This window comes from Felis catus, chromosome D1 (genome assembly GCF_018350175.1).
Source record: "Felis catus isolate Fca126 chromosome D1, F.catus_Fca126_mat1.0, whole genome shotgun sequence".
Lineage (NCBI taxonomy): Eukaryota > Metazoa > Chordata > Mammalia > Carnivora > Felidae > Felis > Felis catus.
Window position 1 is genome coordinate 6,353,319 of NC_058377.1, and position 21,263 is coordinate 6,374,581.

Genomic DNA, 21,263 nt, shown 5'->3' on the forward strand with positions numbered 1-21,263 from the left:
TGCATCAGGCAGGAACAGAGCTGTGGTTTTTTTCTTTCCCTCCAACCGCAGGTATTTTGCGGAAAGGGACGCCGCGGCAGCCCAGCAGGTCCTCTCGGACTCTCTTCATCCAAAATGCAGGTAATTGCTGAAAATCAAAGCTGGACGAGGCTTATGCTTACGGATTAGGCAGAAGGAACTTCTCCTTCACGGATAGGTCGGTGAGATTCTCAGGAGCGTCACCCCACCGGAAGTGAGGCTTCAAGCTCTTTCAAATGAGCCCTCTGGACAAATACTGAATAGGAGGGTTAAACCTGCAGGTACTCAATCCCTCCTGGGATTCAGGAGGGAAAGTGGCACCGTGCGAGTGAGAGAAGTATTTAAAGGACTGATAACAGTGCTGGTGCCCAGAGGATTAAAGAGGCGGGCGTGGAAGAAGGAGAGAGAGGAGTCTGGAAGCAGTATTTCAGAGACCAGGGAGCATGATGGGGGAACAGAGGGGGGAGTGGGAGTCATGAAGTCAGGGGCCCAGTGAGAAAGTCTAGAATGCTGAGGCTTTTTTAGTTTTCTTGGTAAAAATCTAGAGTCTAAATATTTTACATTTTCATTTACCTTCCTAAACTTTTTTTCTTTAACTGATTACATGAAGGGATATCTCTAAAGAGGAAACAAGGTATTTTTTGTTTGCTTTTGTGTTTTGTTGCTTTTATTTCATTTTAGAATAAGTATTAGTAAGAATTTTTAAAGCAGTACAAATTCATGAAAATTTTTTCAAAAAAAAAAAAAACATTTCCCAACTTTTTATCTAATATACTTCATTATACGTGGGTTGAAGGAAAACTACGGTAGACAAACCCAACAGAAAATTTCAAACAGCCCTCTATAGCCATGGCTCTATCTGGTTGCAGAAGCATGTCAAACACTCTGCCTCGGGGCCGAACACATCTCCACACGTGCTCCGACCTCATATCCTCCCCAGAGAGGGACATTTTACGTGGGAGTTTTGTTGCATAGAGCAATTCTGCTCTTCGAGTAATCTATTTCTAATTTCGTTATTAAATATTTAAGTCTTATAAACAGTAGTTATTATATACACTCACTGTATGTAAGCAGTTCTGAAATTTTGCAGCCATGTGTTTGTATCACTTCTTTCTCCTCAGCATGCCAAGTTGCTTGTTAGTGTTCATATTTAATAAATAAATGCAAAATTTTATCAGACCGTTCTCAAAAATTCAAAAACAGGTTGACTTTGCCCCCACCACCTTACTATTATACTTATTCTAGCTTCATTTGCCTCAGGTTCATTAAATAAGACTATACTTTCTGATTTATATTTATAATCTTTTTATAAATTACATTTTCATTTTTTTTACCTTTTACTTACTTTGAGAAAAACAGTAAAATCATTTAGCTCTTTCCTGATATATCACAGGGTTAAAATCAAGCTATTTTAATTTTTTAACTATATTTTCTGAATTGCATATTTCTGTAATGTATAGACCCTGAACTCCATCTAATTAAAATTGTCTGGGGAGTCTGCATATAGACTCAGGTATTCCCCAAAGACCATCAGCAAAAAACATATGAATCTTCCATGGTCTTTGAGAAGTGACAAGAAGCTTAAAATATTTTTGGATTAATCATTAAAAGGTGATGAATTTTATCTGTGAGACATTCTCAAAGAAAGACTTTATATAGTTTTATCTCTTGTGTCAGCCAGCAGAGAGGATGTATTTGAGAGTTTGTGTGAATACTCTTATTTAAGAAGAGACGTGTGTGTGTGTGTGTGTGTGTATACATGTACATAAAGCTACCGTGCTTTTGTCCCTTAAGCTATCATAAAATTGAGGAGATGATGTTCAAATATTAATCAATTCAAATTGGTGGTAAATGTCAGTAAACACAAAACAGAATGTTTGGGAAATGCTACTATCCTTCATCAGTGTCAAAAATAGGTATATAATGACGACTTGTGATAGCAATGTAGGTTGTGTGAGGCCCTGAATCTATTAGGCATTCAGCAGCAATATCTATTAAGGAAAGCTCTCTCCCGTCTATCCTTCAGCAAGCATTACACATCGTTATCATTGCCCTTGTAAACCTCCATCTATTGAGTCCCATAGTAGCTTGAGGGATATAAGTAGATTCAAGTTTACAAGGAGAATTTTGACTGTTTGATTATTTGTTGTTGTGTGTTTCTTGAAGAAAGGGATTCATTCCGTTTGGGCCAGGGTATCCTCAGTAATCACGTAAGTGGAGGGCATTTGGCCTTTCTTATATTTCCAATGCAGAGAGAGATTTCATTTAACACAGAGACACTGTGCATAAAGCTTCGTTAAGAGAAAACACGTGCTTATAAATTTGTCTATATAAAGTCTCTTAAATGTCACACCTAATTCATTTTAGTTGGATGTGAGCTTTTAAGTAAAAATCTCCTCATGCCTTTTTGGCTGGTTGGTTGATTGGTTAGTACACGGTTACACTTTAAAAAGAGGTGGCATATTTTAACATGAATTAAAGGCAGTTTCTCTGAATTACAGCCAGTCATTTACAGAGTAGAAAGTCCACAGAGTTAAATGTCAACTTTGTATCATGTTTTTGTGGTCTTTCACTGTGTGTCTTACATGTGTGTCTTTTAGTGTAGTGTTTGCAGTGTATTCTAGAGAACCCTGCTTAGATAGAAGCTAAATGTTCCTAACTCTAGTTTTAAAATGTTATTTAGTTCAAAAGCTAACCACATTTTCTAGTGTGAAATGAGGATTACGTTAGCCACAAAGAAAGTGGGACGTGGGTCCCGCTTACAAAACAGTGGCGGCACGGAGTGGGGGAGAATAGGGAGGACTGCCAAGTCCACAAGCTAAGGGAAGGCAAGGCAGGATTTTCAGAATGCATCTGAGAGGGCCTTCTCTACAGTCTTAGCCAGAAACCCAGATTATAACACGGATTACGGTGGAACTGCTTCAGGTTAGCTGCCTTAGTTTAGCCAGAGGCCTTGCCATAGCACTTGTCAGAGTTTGTAAAGCCTACATATCCTTCCCTCCCCCCACTGCTTTCCTTCCCTTCACTAGTTCACTACTTCTTTAATCAATAAACATTTATTTGGCATCTACTGTGAGCCAGACATCACAAATAAGACTGACTAGGATAAATGCCATCAAATAAAACCAAAGGAGATGCAGTGGGGAATCGTGAGAGAGCAAGGGAGCGTAGAAGACACACATCCGGGGCAAAGGTTCATGGAGAAAGTATCGTTTGATAATTAACGATCCCGTAAAAAAGTCCCTTAATGTTTGGCCTTAAGGACTCTCTCCCACTGCTGCACTAAAGGGAATAGGGGATAAGTAGCAGGGCTTTAAATAATCCCATTTCTGAGAGCTACATAAATTATATTGTGGATTTTTAATTGAGAACATTTAAATTGATTAGTGTTTGATAACTGAGTTACAGACATCTAGTCAACAGTTTTAGTATAAGCATTCCAAGAGAACAAGGACCAAGTAGAGATTAAAGCTTATTTCTTTACTCATTTATTCAGCAAATTCAGCAAAGCGGAATGGGAGAAGAAAAGGATGGATAAAGCAATTGGGTGAGTGTGGGATTTCATTCATATATAGAGGTTGTCAGTTGGAACTAGAACCGGAACAAAAATGTACTAAGAACACTGTAAAGGATGACAAAGATGACGAGTGTCCTGATGGAAACACATAACCCAGGTGAACTTTTAAAAGGATGTGTTTATATGTGTTTGGATCTATTTGTATGGTTCTATGGTACTATTTTCGCCTTTGGCCAAGTGACAATATTTAAAATGTTAAACTATATGCACATGATTTTCAGAAACCATCATTTAGGATTGGGCTTCGTAGTTTTAAGGATTTTTATCAAGTATCAATTTATTGCATTATATAAATTTACTTTAGAAGTCTTTTTTTAAATTCCCCTTTGCATTCAAAAATATTGCTGAATGCAGAACTCCCTTTTTTAATGTGATGGATTTGTGTTACTCTGAGACTTAAGTACTCAGTTCCATTTAATTTTTGATACGCATGTAGAAACGGAACTAGGAAATATGCCGAGTGCTAAGATACTTATTTAAATTCTCCGCCATCTTAAAAGTAATATATAACTCATTGTGGAAAATCTAGAAAATATAGGAAAGTAAACAAAAAAAATATCACCTCAATCTTATTACTCTAAGATACCACAGTAATATCTGGTGGCATTTCATTCTCGCCTGTTTTTTGTGCACATCTGTGTGTATATAATAAAACCTGGCTTGTTTTATACATAATGTTTCCTACTTAAGTAGTCTTTAGAAATATAGTATTTATTGGCTGTAATATATCATAAGAGATTACCACAACTTATTTCACCAATCACCTTTTTTAGAATATGTGAATAGCTTCCATGTCTTTGCCATTATAAATAATGCTATAATGAGTACCCTTGGGTATAAAGCTCTCAGTTTCAGATTTTTTTCTCTTATATATTTAGAAATAAAATTACCAAATCAAAGCATATGGATTCTCAATTCCCTTGGTTACATTACTGGTATTTTGATAAGTTATGAAATTCAGGGTAAAGATAGGATACAGAGGGAAGGCCAACCTTCCACTCTGATATCTTATAAGTCATTTAAAAATTAGGTTATATTTTTCAATGCTTACGTGACACACAGTTGGTTTTGTGGTTTACGCTTTACAGGTACTCATTTGCAATTGTGGGCATCAATATAACTGATCTGGCGTATAATCTACTGGTGAGCGGAGCGCTAAAAACTCACTTCTACAACATTGCCCCAGAAGCTCCAACACTGTCTCATTTCCAGCAAACATTTTGTAAGTGTCCTACTGCTTAAACAGCAATATAGTTTCTATGGAACACTCTACGCAAGGGGCAAAGCGGAGAGATCTTTGCAATTTGGCTGCTTTGGGGTCTGTGAAGTTCCCCTTTGGTTTTGATTTTGTTGTCTCCTTCTTAAAATCCAACAGTGATATTTGCAGGCATCGTGGATTTTTCTCTTTCCCAGCTCTTGCTTAATATTCAGGGTATCAGCTTCTGGTCTGGGTGTCTCCCTCCCTCTGATCCAGCATGGCACAGCACTGAAGAGCCTGGGTTCTGAAGACAGCCTGAGCTGACTCCTGGGTCTATGCTTACCAGACTCGCTAAGCCTTAGTTATGGCATCTATAAGATGAGTCCTTTCCTTACAGAGTTGCCATGAAGATAAAGTGAGATAATGGATACAAACTTTTTATTAGCCAGTTCCACACTTGGTGCTCAGGGAGCACGAGAAAGAGGGAGTGCTGGTTTCGTGGGTGATACTGAGAGTTGGTAGCGTTGCCACTGGTATTACTCTTCCCGCTTTCCCTACTACTGCCACAGAGGGAAGATGTGTAGCCCCCCCGGATTAGATGCTGCAGAGGTAAGTATGAATGAGGGGTATTCTCTGGAGTCACAGTTAGACTGAGGTTTCAGAAGATAAAGAACAAGATGACATGACAGAGCCCTGGAACTTTTTTCTCCATTCTTAGAGACACGATCCTAAAATCTGAATGTCATTCCGATCCTTGAGGGCCAGACACAGACTGGTTTGGAGGAACATGGAAGGATGTTCTGAATCATCAAGCAACTCAGGCAGTTTAAAGGAAAAATGTCATCTAAACCATTTACACCACGCTTGCTGCACTGAGGGGCTTGTACCCAGGATTTCTTAGCAAAAAAAAAAAAAAAAAAAAAAAAAAATTCTAAGTTTTTCCTCTATTTTATATTTCTTTCAGCTCTTCTTTTCTGCTAATTTGCTAAGCAGTTCTGCCGCTCTAAGTATGGTTAAGACACAGATGCTCATCTCAAATCCACCGCAGGGGCATGCTGGTCCCCATTTCATTTTTACAATGTGACAGAATTAACAGCAATTTATTTTCTCTAAACTCCTAAATTAATAGCGATTCTATTATCTAGCATTTTGTCTTTTTAAATGTCTCCTTAATCAGGACTTCTGGTTAATGATGGCATACTTAATGCATTTATTATGCTCCCTTTTAAAACTTCACTGAAGTTGGGGGGCCTCGGTGGCTCAGTCGGTTAAGCATCCGACTTCTGCTCAGGTCATGATCTCACAGTCCGTGATTTTGAGCCCTGCGTTGGGCTCTGTGCTGACAGCTCGGAGCCTGGAGCCTGCTTCAGATTCTGTGTCTCCCTCTCTCTGACCCTCCCCAGTTCATGCTCTATCCTTCTCTGTCTCAAAAATAAATAAACATTAAAAAAAATTTTTTTAACTTCACTGAAGTTAATGTAGAAGGATTTTTCCAAGAAAGCATGAACCCACAAGGACAGGAAAAATCAAGAAGTAAGCAATAAAAACCTCATTTTAGAAACTGGAAAACAGATTAAGTGATAACTGATTTAGTAGTCCTGAGAAAATAAATCCCAAACAGGTAGTGTGGAAAGGTAAGAAGCAACCTGATTTACTCCACAGGACCTCCCAGGAGGTTCAGGAAGCCTATCACAGGAATGAAGTGCAGAGAATTTTCAAAGACAAAGGTGAAGGAAAAGCTCCAGGTGATATCTGTGCAGCAGGATGAGAATATTAAATCTAGACTTTAACAGGTCAGAACGCTCTGGTAGCACCTCTTTGAAGAATATAAAACTGATGGAGTGTCTAACCTTGTTTGAACACACTGCAAAGATACTGGCCTGGTTTGGAGTGAAGTTGGTGAAAACTAAGCAAATAAACAGAGAGGGAAGTTGGTAATACCACACAAAGGAAATTGTTAGGAAACACGTGATAATGTGGTTGGAATTGGGTGAAAGAGAGTGAAATCTTCATCTTCCAAAAAATTCACGCAACGGAAATCACATTGTATACAGTCATGGAAGTCGATGATCAAAATAATCAGCAAAAAAGATGAAATGTTCCTTTAGGGAAGCAGTCAGTAAGGCAGGAAGTGCTGCTGGGTTTTGTTTAGTTTTTGTAACAAGACTTGTTAAACTGTATGACTCTAAACTATATGCATGTATAACTTAGATAAAAATCAAGAGCAAATTTAAAAATACATATACTTTATGACTGGTTAATAGTGGAAAATGGCAGCCCCTCAAATATATGATTATAGCTCCTACTCTGACAACTAGGTGATTATATTCAGTCTGACCATTTCTGGCAGATACTGAAGTTTTACTACAGATTGGGTTCTGTGCATCTAAAAAAAATTAATTAAAACATAGTAGGAAGGATTTTGTGATTGGGAAGTAAAGATACTGTTTTTAAGAAGTGAAAAGGCTCAGAGTGCCTGGGTGGCTCAGATGGTTAAGCATCTGATTTCAGCTCAGGTCATGATCTCACAGCTTGTGAGTGTGATCACCATGTCAGGCTCTGTGCCTGACAGCTCAGAGCCTGGAACCTACTTCTGATTCTGTGTCTCCCTCTCTCTCTGCCCCTCCCAGGCTTGTGCTCTCTTTCTCTCTCTCAAAACTAAACATTAAAAAAAATTTTTTTTAATTAAAAAGACTTATGGCTGACACAGCTCACTCAGTCTGGGAGTCAAGGAAAACTTGCCAAAACAGAATGACTTTTAGTTTTAGGCATTCTGAGGGTGAGTTTCTGTTGGGAAATCCTCACAGAGCTGAACAGTGGGCACTCCAACGTAAGGCCCTGGAACTCTGAGGAATTACAAGTACAGATCTGGGATTCATCAGCATTGAGAAGAAAATCAGAGCCACACAGTGGGGGTGCTCTGGCAGGAGAAAATCAAAATGAGAATCATAGGAATTGGCATTTAAGGACAGGCATTTTGTTGTTTGTATGCACTACTGTATCCTCAGCAAAGAGCCTGGGAGAGTAGGTGCTCAGTAGATATTGGTTGGTTGGTTGGTTGGTTGGTTGGCTGGCTGGCTGGCTGGCTGGACGGTTGGATGGATGGACGGACGGATGGACGGATGGACGGACGGATGGATGGACGGTTGGATGGATGGATGGTTGGTTGGATGGATGGATGGATGGATGGATGGGTGGATGGATGGGTGGATGGATGGATGGGTGGAGAGGAAGCTAAAATAAAGGATAATGTCTTTTGTAGAAGAAAGGAAGCTTAGCTCCACACTGAACATGGAGCCTGCTTAAGATTCTCTCTTTCTCTGTCTCTCTTTCTCTTTCCACCCCTTCCCTCTGCCCCCTCTGCAGCTCTCTTTCTCTCACACACACACTTTCTCTCTCTTTCTCTTAAAAAAAAGAAAGGAAAGAAAAGAAAAAAGAAAAGGAAAGGAAATCTAGTTTCTCATGAAAAATTTAGCTTTTGGCCTTAACTGATAGGTTTTCAAGAGAACCCTAGCCAGGGTAAGTGGCATGCAGTAGGGTTACTCATTTTCCAAGGCCCTCACCAGTTTTTCAGAAAGCACACAATCCCCCTGTGAACTGGGGTATACGCAGAGGGACTCATACCTCTTCAGAGGAAGCACCCTGTGCCCTGAATTCATTGTCCCTCCATCGGACAAGAGCAGTTCTGCACGTTTCCTCTGTAATATTCTTGCAATTACTTGTGTCCTTGCTTATGTGTATGCTGTCTACTAACTGAATGCAGTGAAGCAAAACCAAGATACATTCAAGCAACAACAAATACACTGCAGGCTTGGGCTGGAAAGCCAAATTAGTATTCTAAACAGGTATTTCATCTAGGTGAAAAATGTAAGAGAATAATAGCTCTATCATTCTGACTTTATAGTAGTATTCAGCGAGTACTGCACTACGAGGCAGTATGCTACGAAAACTGCATTCAGTCTAAAGCTTCCCTGAAATGAAGCAAGGTGAGGTGTCATGAGCACAAGGAAAAGTACAGTGACCAGAAAAGGAAAAAGAATGATCTTTCCTTTGACCTTCAGAAGCGACTATTCAGTAAGAGTAAGAACCAGAGGAAGAGGGTACACTGGAAGAGGCAGCAGGTACGGTGGTGGAGAGTCAGCCAACTTCAGGTTCTGGCTTCCAGCTTCCAGCTGTATTGTGGGATTGCACATCATTTAAATACCTTTTCTAAGCCCAATGTTCTCATCCGTAAAACGAAGCTATATCTGCACTGCCTACTCCACAAAGCTGTTGTGAGAATTAAGAAACTATAAGCAATAGTCTGGCCTCTGTTTCCTCCCTCTGCTTTCCACACCATTTTGTTAGCTTTCTCAGCTAATAAATCATCACTGGCAATTGTCTACCTGGGTGTCTCTTCCAAGAGGTAGAGAATTGGGGGACACAGGAACTCTACCTTTTTCTTGTATCTGTTGCATATGTGTTACCTGGCAGATGAGCCAACTGGCCAACTGACTGAATGGATATAGGAACACTCTGTTCATATAAAAATGAGTTGAGTTTTACAATTATCATGTGTGCCCTGGAAGCCAAGCCACCATTTCTGCATTTTGATTCAAATCATGTTATACAGTCACTATTGTCCTGATGGGACAGCTTCACTTTTGTAGCTTAAGAGGAAGGATCCTGAGAGTGGGGTCAGATTGTTAACCACCCACCTCTAGTCTTATCCTTGCCTGTCTTTAAAACCTTTCAAAATGTCTTTCTGTAACTGCATTTAAGGTAGAAAAATGGGGAAACCAAATGGGTCTGCATTCTTCTAACACTCTGAGCTACACAAGATCACCTTAGAGTCATTGCCATCATACCAGCACATTGTAGAGAAGAGTGAATATTTTCATGTGTCTGATGAGAAAGTAAATTCTTCATTAGAAGATGACTTTCCCAGTGCCTGTTCATTGTTGTTGATAAGGATAAAGACCGTATAACTCATGAGATACTGATAAGATGCTTTTAGCTGATTATGTATAATTTTAATTCAAAGTATTAGAAATCTGACTCTACAAAACAACTCAGGCACATTTACTTGAGCTCAGAGGCTAAGTCAGGAAGGTTATGTATATTATAAATTATAAATTATAAATTATAATTTATAGGAGGAGGAAGAAATTATAAATTATCCTAAGATTTCACATAGAACCACAGAAAAATATAACATTTAGAAAAAAGCCAAAGGAACTTAAAAAGATGGCATCTTCTAGAACAATGGATCTGAAACTTTAGTGACCTGAGACTCATCTTACTCAACTGTGGTTGAATCTGAGAGGTCTGCATTTTTAAAAAGTACCTCATAACATTCTCAGGATACTTCAGGACTTTGCCCAGTCACTGAAATGGACACATGATTGAATTCTTTTGGTTGAATAAGATATTGAGATTAGAGGAAACAACTTCCTCTTGATGTGCATGAAAACAACCAGAATAATAAGCGGACTCCTGATCATGGCCTGTGAGAAATGGTGAGGAGAAATAGGGATGCTTAGTCTAGAAAAGAGGGAAGTTCAGGGCATAAAAGACACTTCAAATATTTGAGTTGGAGAAGGATTGAATTTGTTCCAAGAAATACAGGGTAACAGATTTTGGCCCAGTGTAAGGAAAATCCCTTTAAAAACCAAGTTCTTCATCCATGGGGCAGGCTAATGTCGGCATTGTCACCAGAAGAGCTCAAGGCCGGACGCTGCCTCGGGGAATCCAAGCAGCAGATAGAGTAGGATGGATAGGACCGCTCCTGGGATTGCTGATCTGGGGTTTCCCAGATGTGATCAGGTTTCCTTAACAGTGGCAGTGGGCCCTGGGCTGTGTGACCCAGAGGCCTTTGAGTCAGCACTGATGTGTGTCCCCATGGAGAGATGTTGAAAACAGTCACATCAGTTATGTGTGGAGGGCCCGATATAAATCCAATCCTAAAAGAAATGCAATGGTCAGTCCCCACAAAAAGCAAACCAAATTTTCTCCCTCCTTACTACCCTTCTTCCTGTAGTTGTAGAGAGACTATATACTTACAGATGTGTGCGCATATTTAACAGCATAATGAATGAGAAACCAGGGAAGTTTGTGCAAGTGGACCAATATCTGGAAGTGTGTGTTGCGGGTGGAAGGAAGGTCACTTCTAATTTCGTATTACAGCAAGATAGGGTAGAGATTTTTAAAAATCTGTTTGTGGACCAATGTTCAAGGTTTTCTCATAAGTAGCTAGTTAATAAATAGAAAAACAGGTGGCTTTAATTTTTACTTTTTACTATTAGGACTTAACATGTTTGTTCCAAAATTCTCTTCCCATACCCCCCATCATCTCTCTACTCACTCCTTCCCCAGTGGAAAGAGCTAGGATTCTAACCAGGTTTCTGGCTCTGGAATCCTTGCTCCTTCTAATGCTAATACCAAGAAAAGCTTCTGTAATGTTTTGTTTTGTTTTGTTTTGTTTTTTAAGTAAACGATTATTTTCTTAAGTACTTTTTTCCTAATATATAACAAGACACTTGAACTTGTTATAGGTTTACTACATACAAGTATCTTTTATTGTCTTTTTAAAAAGCTATTCACATGTCAGTTCTAAATGGGGGCGGGGGGAGGGGAGGGAGGCGGTGCACAGTGGGGAAAATAGCACAATGAATAGATTCAATACTTAGCGCTTATTCCGAAAACGTTCCCAATCCATATTATTCATAGATAACATTTCTGAGACACAGAAGTATTTGAAGAGGACATTATGCTTCAGAGCAAGAAGGTCTTAGTAACAATTTCATGTAGTTTAATGACTGCTCTGTGTTGTTCAGAGTTGATTTACAATTTTTATTGTCTCATAATAGACTGTCAGAACACATTTGTTTGATTTGTCAGAGTAATTTAAAGCTTTTCTCAAATCAAGTAACAAGAGAAAAAAGGCTGAGTGGAGTAATTCTGAAAAATCAGGCATTATGTTAATTTAATCAGGAGGGGCAGGATGAAGTGGTCACTGTCAGCCCCTCAGGTTCTGCTCCAGACGTGGTACACATTCCAGAGACAGCAGAACTGTCTGTCTCCCTCCTTGAGTACAGGGACAATAACCCCAGGACCAGCCGCAAAAATCTTGCAGACTGGTAGTTTCTACTGCACGAATTTTATTTTATTTTTTTAAATATAATTTATTGTCAAATTGGCTTACCTACAACACCCAGTGCTCATCCTAATAAGCGCCCTCCTCAATGCCGGTCACCCATTTGCCCTCTCCTCACCCACGGGTTTTAAAGAACAATCCATAACAGGAGTATCTGCTGCATTTCGACCTCTTCTTTGAGCCCCAGGGTTGCCGTCAATTGACCGACTGATCGGACATCTCTTTCAGCATTCAGTGACTCTGAATGTGATTAAGGACTTTTTTCTTTCCCCTGCAATCTTATCACTGTCTTCTCTGTAACAGGCTACTTGATGCACGAGTTTCACAAGTTTTGGATTGAAGAGGACCCCACGGACATCATGGAATTCAATCGTGTGCGGGAGAAATTCCGCAAGAGGATCATAAAACAGCTGCGGAACCCAGACATGGCATTGTGCCCACACTTCGCTGCCTCAGAAGGTTTGATCAACATGTAGTCGCGCATACTGGTTTTAACGGATACCCCCGGAACACTGCCTCATTGTCGTGTTAGTTCCCTGCTTAGGTCCCAGCTCATACACTGAGTGCACACAGTGATTGTATGCATGCCTTTTGGTACGGTACTTTCATCTCTGGGTCACAACTACCAGATCCCCAGATATCACCGCTTCTGGAGTATCTGCCATCCAGTGACTGTTCATGTTGTGGCATTATGCAGTGTTACGTTTGCCTTGACACCCAAGTATGGAGAGAGTTTTCTATTTTTTTAGATTGTTTTTCTCCCCCTCATCATTCAGCATCGAAGAACTGTATTTCTCTAGCTGTCTTTTGTATGTGAGAGATCTAGCGGACTCTTGTTCTGTGAAAGCCTTTTAATTTATTGATACGTCTCATGACTACCGCTGCTAGCTCTTCGGGCCGGGTTCACGCTTGGACCTCATTCCACTAAAGTATATGACTTGCAAATAATACAGACAGACACATGATAAACCAAACCATTCCTGCAAACACAGCTGCGCTTCATGACGATGTAACGAGGCTTACGAGAAGCAGATTTAGGTAGGTGCTGTTTTTGTCCAAAGTACCGCAGAATTATACTGTAACTTATCCCCAGTTGCGACTGTATCCTAGTCATATGGATATCAAATTATTTTATCCCCCTAATTTTACTGGCTTGGATGCCTAAATATGTTTATGATGCTTGGAGCCTCAGAAAAGAAGTATGCACGCTTCAAAAGCTGCAGAAGATTTTTCACTGCCTGCCTCTTGCTGAACTCAGTTACACCCTGGCACTCTTCTGATCCAAGCATCTGTGCTTGGGGAACTGAGTGCTGACTGGTTTATTTTTAATGTCAAGAGGTTATATGAAAAAAAACAATTTGCAAGAAAATGTGCTGCAAGAGAGGGACCTAAGGTGTGTCCTTCTGTAGTATTTCTTGAAAATAATGACCTTGTCTTGTATCAGTGAAAAAAGTAAATGGCTTGGAGGGGGGGGGGAAATCACATCATTCCAAAACTGCTAAAAATCATTTGAAAGACCATGATTTCGTTTGGAATTATGACTGTAGTCTGTTGAATAGTATTTACCATGGCATTTCATACCCATGGTATTTTATACCTTCTGACTATCGATTTTAGTATGATTAGACGTTTGTGTAATCACTTGCTTACTTAAATGAATTTTGAGTACTGCCTAACTGTCAGTTATATGAATAAATTACATGTCATTCTACTGTAATGTGTAGTGGATTTCATTTTAATATTTTTGTGCTCCCACAGCCTCTGAATATGCAAAGATGTGAGTGGGTAGAATGTCAAAGACAGACAACCTAGAGCTGAATATAAATCACGCCATCATTCCGAGTAACCAGGTGTAAATTACAGTGTGTCATATCTGAGAGACTTCTTTTGTTTAACATTGAGGCCTGATGGTGCTTTAATGAAAGAATAGGATCCAGCTTTTTCTTTGTAACCTCCTTATAAAGCCTGGATTGCCTATGGGAAGACAACTGATAAAGGAAACATTAAGCTACCTTTGTTTCCTTGTCCATTCTAGCTCCTCTGGGATTTTGCTATACGTCCTCTTTCAGCTGGGTACCAGGTGGCATCATTCGCCCGGCCTCTATTACAGCCCTGTGCCCTTCTACACAGTGCAGAAGGAAAGGACCTGATTAACGCATGACATGTATCTTGAGGAACGACAGAGTGAGAATGTGTGAACATGGTAAATGGCCTGTCTTGGGAGCCCCGAGTTTCTACCGCAGCTGCAGCTGCTGTGTGTGAAGGCTACGTTGTCTCTTTCTATCCACTGTGGCCCTGTGTCACTGATGCGGCTTGACAGTATGTGGCATTTACACCACCTCACGTCTCTTCTGCTCAGGTAGAGACAGCTGATGGTAACAAAGCTGGAAGTTTTCTCTCCCAGCTCCTCGCACGACTTCGCTCAGTCATGTCTTAACACGGCTGCAGAATTTTAGGATGGGCTGCCGGTTCCTCCTAGTTCTGAGTATTATTACGAGTCCTGAGTATTATCAGACTTCTTGTTCACACCTGCTTGTGAAAGATGCGTTCTGCCCAGTAACATGAAGGGAAGCGAGAAAAAGAAGAGAAGGGTTTCAGAAGCTTCAAAAAATGTGTGATGTGCATGTGTTTTCCCCTTGAGCATTCTTAGCTCGTGTATACTTATTCCACTGAACAAGGGTTGACCACTTAGAATGTAAATCATGTAGCAAGCCTCTTCCAAGTTTTCCAAAACATTGCTTGCTATGATAAAAACACATTCTAGTTTTCACTACAGAAAGAAATCCCTTTGAAGCACCGTTTTTGAAAATGATGACTTCAATTTGACTTTCCTTATCACAATTCTTGTTATTGTACTGAAAAAATATGTTTTTGCCTGATAATCCACCAACTTTTCTACTTGAAAACTTAAATATATACCTATCCCAAAATATAGGATGCCCTTACGATACATCTTCTAAGCTCAAGATACTTTTGAGAAAAAAAAGAGGATGCTGTGAGTAATTTCTCCACGACAACAGGGTAAACTGACAGTCTGAGGAAATGGAGATGTTAGGTGGCTGGGAGAGACCAAGAGACAGACTTAAGTAGGGACTGTCCACCCACGACTCAGACAAATGCAACCTGATTTCTTCACATTCTAACCTCTGGGAGAAGTACATCACAGGGACATGGACATTGTGATATCTAAGATACTAGCAACAACTTAAAGACCCATCAGAGGGGCACCTGGGTGGCTCAGTCAATGAAGTGTCCAACTTCAGCTCAGGTCATGATCTCACAGTCTGTGAGTTCGAGCCCTATGTTGGGCTCTGTGCTGACAGCTCAGAGCCTGGAGCCTGCTTTGGATTCTGTCTCTCTCTCTCTCTCTCTCTCTCTCTCTCTCTCTCTCTCTGCTTCTCCCCTGCTCATGCTCTCTCCCTGTCTCTCAAAAACAAATAAACATTAAAAAAAAAAAAAAAAAGACCCAACAGAGGCATGAGGTTTATCTGAGAAGGTCAGGTGAATAGGCTGGGCTTATGGGAAGTCAACAGTAGGAGAAACAAAAACCCAGTAATCAGACTCCATGGCCACAGATAATCTTGATCTGTAAACAGATGGGGCAGATCCAAACTGAAGAAATATCAGGAGAGGATGAGAGTTGGTGAAGTGTGGCAATCAGGGATGGGAAAGAGAAGAAAAGGGGGACGGGAAAAAAAGAGTCAGCCAGATCCATAACCATATCTAGGAAACTGAGCCACAGTGACGTCCTCTATCAAAGCGATGCGTCTAACCCTTGAGGAGGCTTGGAGTAACTGCTCTATAATCTGCAGACCACGGCAGAAGAGCAGAAGCGAGAGTAACACTGGGTCCTAGAATGAAAGGGGTTCCGGGATGGACTCCATCTCAAGAACTAACGTTCAGCGAGTGCTGATGCCATGTGCCAGAACCATGCTGGCCTTTATCTGCATTATTCCATCCCCTCATGAACACACAAAGTGAGATTGCTTACTTGCTTGTTTTTCTAGACAAACAGGCTTACAGAATCAAATACATCGCCAGACATCTCAAGAGAGTGAGATATCACCTCACGGAGCAAAGTGTTGGTGAGGATGTGGAGAAAAGGGAACCCGTGTGCACTTGCTGGTGGGAATGCAAACTGGTGCAACCAGAGGACCCCCAAGAAGTTAAAACCAGAACTAGCCTATAACGCAGCAATTCCACTTCTGGGTCTTTGTCCAAAGGACATGAAAGCACTAACTCAAACAGGTATCTGCACTCCCAAGCTGACTGTAGCATTTTACTTAAAATAGCCAAGGCATGAAAACGACTTACATGTCCATCAAATGACGAATAAAGAAAACATGGCATATGTATACAATGGAGTATTGTTCATCCATAAAAAAGAAGGAAATTCTGACATCTGTGACATGGATGGGACTTGAGGGCATTATGATGAGTGAGATAAGCCAGACAGAGAAAAGCAAACTTCTCTCACTTATATGTGGAATCTAACAAAACCCTGAACTCATGGATACAGAGACATACTGTGGTTGCCAGAGCAGGTGGGGGAGGCTGGGTGAAATGGGAAAGGCTGGTCAATAGGTACAGAAAAGAAGAAAAACTAAACGGCACAGCTAGATCTCGAACCCAGGGCCTTAAGCCCCGACTTTTCATCAGTATGCGTCTCCCTAGTTGGAATTATTCTCCACTGCCCAGGGTAGATTATAAACACATACATGCCCCCTACCCCTCAAGGGGTAATATATATATAAATAACAGTTCTTGCCGGGCGTCTTTAGGGTGAATTCACATGTGGCAGATTACAAAGATTACAAATCCTGCCACACTGTCCCTCAGGACGTCACCCACTCTTGCTCAGAATTTCTTCCTTGATACACAAAGAACAATTCTGACAGGACTGTAAGCTCTCTCCTGAGAGTCCGGGAAGCCTGCACGACTCCTCCAGACTCCCCTGTGGGAAACTTCAGTGAGGCTCCTCGGTGGGTCTGCAGAGACTGGACTGCAATATGCTCACATAGATGGTTAGGAGAGGGGTCGGGGCAGGGTTACAAAACGTAAAATGTTGACTCAGTGACTTTCTATTATTCTATCTATTATGTACCCGGAACTGTGGTCTGCTTTGCAAAAGAGGCCACAGATGAAAAGCCAGTGGCAATAGGTGAGTGTCGCAAAGAGAAGAGCAAGCTGAGATTCCGCCTACAGAACAGTCAAACCCCCTCCGTCAGGCAAGATGGGTCAAGGGAGGTCCCTTTGAGACTGCCACCCCCCATAACAATAGCTCGGATGAAGTCCACAGCATCTCCAGGCATGGGTCTTGGAAGAGGCTTCATCAGGGAAATTTCTAAAGCAAGGGTTAGCAAGAGAAAAGAAGATGTGAGCGCACCCCACGTCCCAAGGCACAGCAGGGCCTGCGTGCTATCTAGACACACTGTAGGTCCGAGTTCCCTGCTGTCCGCCCTTCTCTCAGGACAGGCCTGAAAGCAACCTCAGGGGAGGTGGTGACCTGCCACGGTCACTCTGCAGCCAGGCAGTCTGGACCTGCCTGCCAGCTGCCCTGCCCCTGCAGACCCCAGGGTGTGTGGGATGGTGCCCTGGGGGAGGGAATCTCTGGTCCTTCGGGAAACTAAACATAGATGCACTCCCTTCCTTTGGGAGGGAGAGACAAGAGCCTTCAGGCACAGATAGTTGAGTTTGGTCCAGCAGCCCAGTGAGAGCTTGTGAGTTCTCTGACAAATCTCCAGTCACACCCACAGACTTACATTTCAGACACATTATTAGCTCCTCTATGCCAAGTGTGTGGCACTTAACAAGGAATAGGGACATCAGCAGGCTCCAGCTGTACGATACCAAGAGTTACATAATCTACTTCCGGTCAGGTTTTTACTATTCGTGCAAAGTACAAGAGGAAAAAGCCAGGAGTCAGAACACCCACGTTGCAGGGTACCTTCTGCTAGCCTTCCTTAGGCAAGTGACTTGCCCTTGCTGACCTTGCTTTTATCATCCATAACAGAAAAATAATAGTAACAGCTCCTCTTCAGAGGATTATTGTAAGAGTAAAAATCAAATAAACTAACATCAATTCAAGGGCTTGGGAAACTCCAAAGGGCTGGTTAAACACATGTTTAGTTATGGTTGGTATTTATCCATTTGGTTTTGGGCTATGAGCTGACTCTCAAAGAAAATTAGGCTATAAAATCTGTCCTTGTAGCTGGTGTCCCCCATTAATTCAATTCAGCAAATATTTATTGAGAACTCCGTTTGTGCCAGGCGTCATGCCAAGATGGGATAAAATGGGAAACAAGGCAGCGTCCTTGGTCTCCCAGACCTCACTGTCCAAACCCAGTGCCTCGCTTGCGGAGTGTGGTCTTGGGGCCACCGACACGGGCACTGTGCGACATGAATCATCGTAGCCCCTCTCCAGACCTGCTGAACAAGGTCATGTAACACTCCCCCCAGCGGGGTCGTGTGCACTTTCAAGTTAGACAAGCACTGCTCCAGAGGGTATTGATCCAGCCACTCTCTGCTGAAACCTGACAAGGCCTAATCTTCAACTGTTTATGGTTGAGAAATAAATCAAACATTCCCTTTGTTTTCCCACAACTTACTCTGGAAAGCAAAGAAGGACTACGTGTTCTGTTGTCAGCCACTCACAGGTGCAGGCAGGAGTCAACGTGGAGGAGGAGGGCTGTGATGGACTAACCCCCAATGTCATGATATCCGGAGGGGGGTGTTGGGATGATTAGGTGGTAAGGGTAGAGGCCTCATAAGGGTGGGCCTCATAAGCGTCATAAGGGTGGATGGGAGTAGTCCCGTTTATGAAGAGACATGAGAATCCCTTCTCTCTCTTTCTCTCTCTCTCCCTCTGCCCCTCTCTACCTGAAGACACAATGACAGGATGGCCATGGGCAAACCAAGATGAGTGCCCTCACCAGACCCTGAACCTGCTGACACCTTGATCATGGACTTCCCAGCCTCCAGAACAATGAGAAATAAATCGTTGTTTAAGCTACTCAGTCCGCAGTATTTTCTGTTAGAGCAGCCCAAACTGACTAAGACATCGACTTGGACCCAAGAGGACGGCCTGCCCTTCTACCCCAAATGCTTCCTGAGAAGCTTCTTACAGTAGCCAAAGCTGATGCTGCCCCAGACGCTCCCTCCCACCAAACACCACTCTCAGAGTTTTGTTCTCAAGGAGTCTGTCAGAGCGGCCAGCCTCTTACATGCTGGAGAAAACAGTCTTCACATATTAGCCAAGGTGTCCCCTTCAATGAACAGAAATGACCTGGTTGCAACTTAGCAACTATCCACAGAAGTCATTTGAAGTCTGAGGTGTGTGCTTCCTAGAGCAAACCCAGAAGCCTGGAAGCACCAAGAGGCTGAAAATCAAAATTACGCGACTCTGAGCCCAAGTGTTCTGACCCCACTCTAAGAGAGACCCAAGGAAGGCACCTGGGAGGAGCGCCAGGTGGTGTGCAGAAGTGTGGAATCGCTACACTGTGCACCTGAAACTAATGTTGGCCTGTAGGTTAACTAACTGGAATCTAAATAAAATTTTTAAAAATAAAATAAATTTAAGAAAAAAAAAAAGAGGGAACCAAAATATTTGCCGAACAAGGTAGGGCCAGTCTTAAATAAACCAAAGAATCTGACTGGGACTTACAACAATCTAAATCTTTTCTCATGATCTAGAACAAAAATGACACTTTTAAACCAATTTAAAATATGCCAGTTCTAAGAAAGCTATTTAAATGTTTTATGAAACTGCTACGTTTGGGGTTACGTTTACCCTTACAATGAGCCACACAGCTAATTTCCCGGCTTTAGATCTCGTCCTTGCTTCTACTTGTGTTCCTGATTCTCTATAAATATGAAATGAATTAACATGTGTGAGTGTGGTTTCTTTTTTAAAAATTACTATTTTCAGGAGATATGTGGATCATCTAAACAGGATCTTTCTAAAATGCTATTCACTTGCTGTGGGTTTATTTTTTTATGGATTGATGTTTTAATTACATTAATTTTACTTCCTGAAAGCAGTTTTAATCAAACTTCTGAAGATAACTGTATGTCGTACCACAGGCAGCTGTAAAGCATGATAAGGAAAGATCCCATACGCCCTTCATCCATTTCCCCCCAGTGCAGCGTCTCGCGGGACTAGAGCACAACATCACAACCAGGAAATCGACACTGCTCCAGTCTACCTCAGATTTCATCTTACATGTACTAATTGGTGCGTGTGTGTGTGTGTGTGTGTGTGTGTGTGTATTGTTCTTAGCAGTTTTATCCTGTGTGTACATTTGTGTAACTGACACAATTACACAGTGTAAAACATACAATCACATAATTGCAATTACAATTACATTGACGTAGTCAATGTCAGAACATTTCAGTCACCATAAGGATACCTTATGCAGCCCTTCTATAAGCACACCCACCTTCCTCTCCCACCCCGGCCCTAAGCCCTGACACTGATGTGCTTTCCATCTCCATCATCTAGTCTCTTCGAGAATGTTTTATAAATGGAATCAGATAGTGTGTAGCCTTTTTAGATTGGCTCCTTCACTCAGCATAATTCCCTTGCGATCATCCAAGTTTTTCCACGGATCAATATTCCTTTCCATGGCTGAGCACTATTCCATGGAATAACCAAACCATTCATCTGCTGAAGGGTATTTGACACGTTTCTAGTTTTGGGCTATTACAAATAAAGTTGCTCTGAATATCAGTGTGCACATTTTTACGGGAAAATAATCCCCATCCCGTTTCCCCCATTCCCCCATTCCCACACCCACCTCCCGTCTGGCAACCGGCAGTGTGTGCTCTCTGTAGTTACGAGTCTGTTTCTTGGTTTCTCTCTCTTTCTCTCTCTCTCTCTCTTTGCTCTCAGTTTTCCTTTGTTCATTTGTTCTGTTTCTCAAGTTCCACATATGAGTGAAATCATATATTTGTCTTTCTCTAACTTAACTCGCTTAGCATTTTACTCTCTAGCTCTAGCCATGTTGTTGCAAATGGTAAGATTTCATTACTTCTTATGACTGAATAATATTCCATTGTATATATTCACCACATCCTCTTTCTCCATTCATCTAGTGATGGACATATGGCAGCAACGCATATTTTAGTTTCATAAGAAATACCCAAATCGCTTTCCAAAGGAGCTGAACCATTCTGCATGAAAGACGAACAGGAATTTCTAGATACTGCAGCCATTCCCCAATTATCTATCTGACCCCTCTCTCACAGTGACTGAAACCCCTAATTTTGGCTATACCCAAAGTAAAGACATACACTTCCTGTCTTCCCTTGCAGCTAGGTATGATCACTTGACTAAT

At 41.5% G+C, this 21,263-nt stretch overlaps 2 protein-coding genes across 6 annotated transcripts in view; one reads left to right on the top strand and one right to left on the bottom strand.

Moving 5' to 3' along the window:
- ELMOD1 (ELMO domain containing 1) overlaps nt 1-13,645 on the top strand; it is a 39,332-nt gene extending 25,687 nt beyond the window's left edge. For 4 of the 5 annotated variants that reach the window (XM_019811236.2, XM_045038233.1, XM_045038232.1 and 1 more), the window contains 5 exons: nt 52-120; nt 629-652; nt 3,515-3,565; nt 4,684-4,817; nt 12,232-13,645. In XM_019811236.2, coding sequence (XP_019666795.1) covers nt 52-120; nt 629-652; nt 3,515-3,565; nt 4,684-4,817; nt 12,232-12,404 — 451 coding nt within the window. In that variant the 3' untranslated portion in view covers nt 12,405-13,645. The remainder of the gene's footprint in view (nt 1-51; nt 121-628; nt 653-3,514; nt 3,566-4,683; nt 4,818-12,231) is intronic. The other variant, XM_019811235.3, reaches the window with a different exon arrangement.
- LOC111556554 (rabphilin-3A-like) overlaps nt 1-21,263 on the bottom strand; it is an 87,944-nt gene that overhangs the window by 48,394 nt on the left and 18,287 nt on the right. The window lies entirely within an intron of this gene.